Genomic DNA, 7045 nt, shown 5'->3' on the forward strand with positions numbered 1-7045 from the left:
GCTATTGCTGTCTGAAGCACTGATTCAAATTGTACCATATTCTGGTTCCTGTACACTGGAAAAAGGTGCTGTGAAAGTTCTAAATTAAACTAACTGGAGAGGAACTTCCTCTGTTCAGGACCTGAGAAAGATTGCCTCAAAGCCATGTCTGTACTGCTTCCCTGCTGAGCCTGGGCTTACCGCCAAAGAAAGAAAGGGCAACTATGCACATGCAGTGAGGCGAGCTCGTTTGACGAGCTTTAGTTAAAGCAACCCCGCTGCCATTTTTCAGTCTGGGGACACTGATATATATGATGCTCCAGGTGCTTTAATTAGAGTGGCTCTTGGAGCTGCTCTAATTAAAGCCCAACCCCTGGAAAACACCTAAAGGAACTACTTTCAGTTAGGCTATATATGTTGTTAGATTGTCTGAGAACTCAAGACTGCTCTTAGCTGTATGTTGGACCAACCTGTTTCTTAACTATACAGTTAGCCTAATAAAATATATTACCAAAGAAATGTTACTTAGCTGTATATCCAATTAAATTGTCAGACTTAGTTGTGCAGTGTGTGGGAGTGAGCTGGGCTTGTTGTGTTGGCAGTTGTCACAAGCTCAGCAGGGAGACTATAGAAATATAGCTTTAGAGGTACATCACAACTGTTGATCTGTATTCTGTAGACCTTGGCTAAAGCATAGCAAGATGTTTTCTTTTATTAGAAATATAAGTCATCTTTACACACATGCACACACACACACTCAAATATTATTTTTGTCTATATGTAGGAGTAATCTTGATCATATATTTGAAAGTGAACTAAAATAAGGTATTAACATTGCTTTTAATGTAAATAATGATCAAATATACCACAAATGGAAGTATTTGGAAGTGGAAATGAAAGAACTTTCTGTTGCTTTTTTTTTTTTAACTAAATGAAAGCTGCACATATTTTTGTCTTCCCAAATAGATTCTGTTATTCTCTTGAAAATTCAGAACATACTTCATGGATATGAACGATTAATAGAACGTGAAAAGGGTCGCTATACCCAGCTCTTGGGAAAAGTAAGAAAACTTGAGAATGAAAAGAAAGAACTACAGTTAATATTGGAAGAGACCAGAGAATTGAAATCCAGACTGGATCACCAGAAAATGGAATGGGAAAGTGATGTCAGCAGTCTCAAGTACGGAATTTTAAATTCTTGTAAACAGTTTACAACACTCTTCTGACAAAACACAAATATTGACAGGCATTGACGGTGTGAAATGAGATTCCTTTATTTTTTAAGCACATTCTTAACTACTTTGGGTGAGTTCTCAGCACCTAGCAGAATCAAATGAAAGATTGGTCAGAAAACGACTTACCTTGACAGTAGGTTCATTGGGAAATTCTTTCCTACAAGAATTTTCAATTCAAAAGATTTTATTTCACTGGAAATTTCACCAGAATTTGATTTCACTAAAAACCTGGAAAGTGAGTAAGGCCCCTGACAGACATAACATTTGTAGCACTACAATTACTGCAGCACTTTGAAGTGGTATAGAAAATTAGTTTTATGGACAGAGACAGACATAAATGTAGCTTTATAGACAGACGTCCCACCTCCCCTGCTGAGCCCTTTAACAAGGGTACAAAATCTCTGTAAAGGCATGCAGCAGCATGCTTTCCAATTAGGGGGCACAATAAGGGATTGCTCAGCCTTGTAACTGCTCCCTCTGGGGATCCCAGGAGCTGCAGCTGTGTTCCTGAACCCCCAAGTAGAACTGGGAGACCAAAGATGCACAGCCTTATAGGAATTACTACTCTCCAGCCCTAATGACAACTGAGCATCCAGGTGACTCTCGTCAACTGTCCACCTTACTCTCCTTTCCACCTCTCTAGAAGTAGGGTATGGGAGAGAAGAGAACGCTGTGGGGTGCCAGGGGGACCACAAGATCCCCTGTCCATGTCTAATGTGTAGCAGTACTAAACGCAAGTTGCAGTTTCATCCAACAGCATTTTTGTAGCACGTTTTGTATTTTTGTAGTGCTACGGGATGTACACATGTCTGCGTGACTTTTTATAGTGCTATAAAAGTGTTTGTATTGCTACAGTATATTGTATTCAACCAGGACATGAGGGACTTATTTGTGAGATAAAGTAAGGAGGAATGGAATAAAACATAACATCTGTTCTTCTCTCTCTTGATTTGACCAACTTGCTCAATTTAAATTTCACACCCCACATGACCCTTTCCTTCTTGGTTAGTATACTAGGAACTTGGCTTCCTCCTCTTTGCCTAACTTAACCATTGAATTTATTACCAACTAACCATAAATGATCCAGTGCGCAGCTTTACATGAAAGGTGTTTGCGGTGATATGCTTTTGCTGAGTCTCACAACAGTTGTTCAAGACTTAAGTTGTGTTTTCAGTCTCAGAAAAATTCTCATTTATAAAAAATAGGTTGTATGAATATTATTTATATGTGGGTGCATGTACATGTTGTCTTACAGACAACAGAAAATGACAAGTTCTGTACCCCAAATAAATTATTATTTAATATAGTTTTAACAAGAGATGGCAGCAAAGGAGCATGGAGAATATAACAACGGAAGATCATGAGCTCTGGTCTTTGCAATTTTATTTCCTTCTGTTTGCATATAGGTTACTAAGAATTGTGCTTGGTATCCAGAATGAAGTCCTCATGAGGGCTCACATGTTAGACATGAGGAAGAAAAATTAAATAAGAAAAGTCAAGTTTTAAATTTCCACTACCAGTGTCCCTGGAATAGATCTGAATGGAGTTTTTAGTTGTTGCTTACAATAAATAGGGTGTACTTTTAAAGTAGATGTGCTATATATATAATGAGTTCAAGTTTGAAATGTTGCTTTGATTTGATACCAAAATTTAGTAGATTTTTGTTTTTCTTTTCCATTGACAAAATCCTTTACTATTGTTTATTTTAATGACAAATACTTTAATATCTATTTTACATGAAATAATAAATACATGAATATCAATGTTGCATTCACGAGAATTAGGGGTACACTGATAGAAATTTTGGGGGCCGATACCAACAGCCAATTTTTAAGGAGGCATATCGGCTGATACTGGTCCAATTTCTGATACAGCTGGGTGCAGCTGTTAAGTCTGTTGTGGTGGATGGGGAAGGGGAAGGGAAGGGGCATGGGGGGTAGATCAAGGCCCCCACGGTGAGGGAGTGGAGCTGGGGCAGGGGCAAGCGCTGCCCTGCCAGGACGGGGCGGGACGGGGCATGGGACAGAGTCATCTTTCATCCGGGGGCGAGGGTGGCTCCTGTCTCTGTGCACACCCCGGGAGGGCATGGGAGGTGTGTGTGCCCCCGGATCTGGGCAGGGCGGCCTGCAGCTGCGGGCTGGGGCCAGGGCTGCACTCAGGGTAGGTGGCGGCAGTGCTGGGAGGGGGGCTATGTCGGGGGGCTGCAGCCACCCCAAATTTTGCCATAGCCCCTCCCAACACCGCCCACCCCGAGCACAGCCTCGATTGCAGCCCCCACGCATTGGGTAGAGCCTGGCACAGCCCTAGCCCCAGTCTGCAGTGACAGCCCCCCCCCCCCCGGAGATCCGGGGGCACATGCCCCCCCACCCTGTGCCATCCCAGGGTGCGTGCAGTGGCAGGAGCCAACCCTGCACCCTATGGACGAGCTGCAGTTCCATCCCGCACCCCGCCCCAGCTGGGCAGTGCCTGCCCCTGCCCATGCCCCACTCCCTCAGTGCAGGGGCCTTGATCTGCCCCCCCACACCCCTTCCCTTCCTCCTCCCCTTGTACCAGAGCAGGCTTACCAGCTGCACGTAGCTCTCCATGCTGCCAGGCAGTGCTCCTTGCTGCCTGTGTGCTGTGCTGAGGCTGGGCACACACATGGGCATTTATCAGCCAAATTATTGGCCACATCAAGCCGATTTCTGACCCAATCAATTTTCTTTATATCGGTGCTGATCCAATATCGGACCAATGTATTGGTGCACCTCTAATGAGACTCTGTCCTTTAGCAGAGCTACAGTAAGAATTGCAAGGAAACTTTTATCTTTGTAGTTCAGATTTGTTTCACATTTCAGTGTTTTTGGCATATGATATTCTATTATTCTTCTATAAAGCTAAGAGTTGAAACAGTGAAATATGACTTGCTTATATGATAGAAATTTCAGGTACTAGGGGGAAGGTGTAAATCAGCAACTTCAACAATACGTAGTCTGATATTTTTCCTGTCACATACCATTTTTTAAAACTAAATGGTTATCAAACACAGGAATGATTTATCTTCCCAACATGAAAATGTAGACATAGACTCTAAATTGACTTTTTTTGTTATGCTTCTGTTTGTTCCCAATTAGATTTATGTATTAGGGGAAAAAATATCTAAACTCTCCCTAAAGCCTCTGCTTCTATTAACTTAAAAATTTGATTTATATTGTACTTCCAGGCTGTCACATTTTTTATCACATTAAAGTTAGAACTATGCTAAGACCTAGCAAGACTTTTCTAAAGCTTATTTGAGATGCCTTCATTCTTCTTTGGGTATTAGGTGTTGGCTACAGCTGATGCTGGGAACTTTGACTGGGGTCAAAGGAACATTGGCTCCAGCCAGTGCTCCTGCTGGGACTTAAACCTGGAGATTCCTGCCTAAAGGGCTTTGGCCCTCTGCTGAGAGTCGGATCAATTACTATGTTTGGGGTCAGGAAGGAATTTTACTCCATGGTCATATTGGTATGGATTGTGAAGGTTGTTGCCTTCCTCTGCACCAGATGGAATAGCCCTCTTCCTGGGATCTCTTGAACATATATTAGCAAACTTTACAGAAGCAGGACATAGGCCATCATGGTCCCTCTGCTTTAGTTTTGGCAGGTTAGTGTGTTACGTTGTCATGTCTTGTGTTAGGATTGACTGTAGTTTTGCTAAGAGGTTAGGCAGTGGATTTGTATAGGATGGTTTGGATAGGGATAATCCTGCTTCAGGCAGGTGATTGTACTAGATCAGTGGTTTTCAACCTTTTTTGTACCAGGACTCATTTGTAAACATTAATGGGCAGTCCCAACAAAGTGCCCCTCACTCCCGACCCACTGCCCCCTGCACCCAGACCCTAGCCCCTACCCAGTGTGTAGGGCAGGGGGTGGGTATATGGGGCATGGAGAGATCCAAGGAGCCCCTTGCAGACTGGAACTTTTTTCCATGTTTTTCTTCTTTAAAGGAGAATCCTTTTTTAAAGTTTGCTGGTCCATTTTTAAAGCTTGTTTGTGACCCTTTTATATATTCTTGCAGCCCACTTTTGGGGGCAACCCATGGGTTAAGAAACACTGGACTAGACTAGGACCTATGGAAGTCCTCCAGCCCTACTTCTTTATGTTTCTACGTGTATCAAAATAACTGTATGGAAAAATATATTCTGCTTACTATTTACAAGATGTAATAACAGCCTACTACTACAAAGACCATATTTAAAACTGGTCAGTTTTGCCTTAAACAACAGCGTTACTTTCCTTGTAATATTACGGTAATTATGTAAGTCATTATGTATTCCACATAGTAGGGATATCTGGGGTTATGAAGCAATCTAATATTCATGTACTTCAATCTGGTAGAACCCATCTTCTGCTAGATTGGTCCATCAGTATGGATTTTTGCTCTGTCAGTGTCTGGACTTATATTTTTTGCCCAGATGAATTATTCTGCTTGAACTTGTTTTGTTCTATATTGTTAATTTGGTATTCTGGATAATTTAGTTTTTTAGAAGGCCAGAAGCATTGAGGAGGGAAGTTACTATCTACCTCTTCTGTAATCTCCATAAAAAAGATCATGTCAAGTCCACAGCCTTGGGTTTGGCCCAAAGTATAAGATATAGCACCTGATACCCTGAAGGTATTCAAAGTATAGCTCCTTCTATTTTGGTGATGGCTTGCATAAATAATTGGAATATATATTTTTATAAGTCTGGAATAAAATTATTTTTGTTGTATAAAGTTTAAAATACTTGCACATCTGTAATAAAATGAACTTAGAATTTTAGAATTAATTTTTAAAAATCTGGTTCAGGGTTACAGTATAAGGTGGCAGAATTTTAAAATTGTGATCGTCTGTTAATTCTGAAAAGCTGCATAATATGGTATATTCATCTTTGTCAACTTTTTAACAGGCTGAAATATCAGTAGGTAAAATTCCTGCTAGGTGCATGTATGAATTTTGCTTTTAAGGTAATGTTAAATTCCAGGTTTACTCTGAAACAAGAAGAAGAAAAGAGGATGAGTTCAGAAATTCTATATGAAAAAAACAGAGAACAGCTAAGAAAGAAAGAGGATCAATACTGTAAAGAGATGGAGGAGAAACAACAACTTGAGCTAACCCTCAGGGGTCTAGAAATGGAGTTAAGAACATTGAGAAATCACCTTAAACAGGTTAAGTAGACTAAGTTCTAGAATACAAAATTCAACACTGTTTTCATATTTGTTTCTATTCTGAGCTTTAATTCAGATGTAGCATTCCAATACTTTTAAACAACATACATTTTAAGAAATTGTAGCTGAACGTTTATAATGGCCGAATATTGTCCTAAATGTTTGCAGGCAAAATTCTCTTTCTCTTTCAAGAGCTGGCTCTGAAGAGTTCTTCACTTAGGAGGGCATTCATCTGCCAAATGTGTTGCTTCTACAAAGATCTACCCACCTTATTCTTCTGTCTGTTTCTGTCTTTTTCAGACTGCTTACATTACTTGCTGAAAAGTCATAAAAGGGTCTGTCAGTCCCAGTGCCCATCAGTTTCTCTTATCTGCTCAGACCCCCACTGCTTTTCAGATGGTATTGATTTTTGTGGCACCAAGGCATGTTTAAGATTGTCAGTCTGCTGGGGGCTTTATGTTCTGAGAACTCAATTTTCTGAGTCATGAAGTGAAGATAAAATTCTAATCGTTGTTCTGTGTCCGTTTTTGACAGAAATATAGTATAACCTCATAAATGTGGGTTTTTAAAAATCCGGAATTCTCAGAAATCTGGCACTTTGGTGGCTGGTCCCAGAGTAGCAACAGCCAGGTCTGACGCCTCAGCCACATGTGGAGCAGCGGA

The 7045-nt window shown here is 40.9% G+C and overlaps 1 protein-coding gene across 8 annotated transcripts in view; it reads left to right on the forward strand.

Annotated features, from left to right (window-relative positions):
- Positions 1-7045, forward strand: part of ANKRD26 (ankyrin repeat domain 26) — a 126220-nt gene that overhangs the window by 69398 nt on the left and 49777 nt on the right. For all 8 annotated transcript variants that reach the window (XR_003096377.1, XR_003096378.1, XM_025216290.1 and 5 more), the window contains 2 exons: positions 946-1159; positions 6199-6382. Coding sequence is in view for 6 of the 8 variants with exons in the window: in XM_025216290.1 (XP_025072075.1) it covers positions 946-1159; positions 6199-6382 (398 nt within the window). In the remaining 2 variants the exon portion in view is untranslated. The remainder of the gene's footprint in view (positions 1-945; positions 1160-6198; positions 6383-7045) is intronic.

The sequence above is a fragment of the Alligator sinensis genome, unplaced genomic scaffold (assembly GCF_000455745.1).
Source record: "Alligator sinensis unplaced genomic scaffold, ASM45574v1 scaffold790_1, whole genome shotgun sequence".
NCBI lineage: Eukaryota > Metazoa > Chordata > Crocodylia > Alligatoridae > Alligator > Alligator sinensis.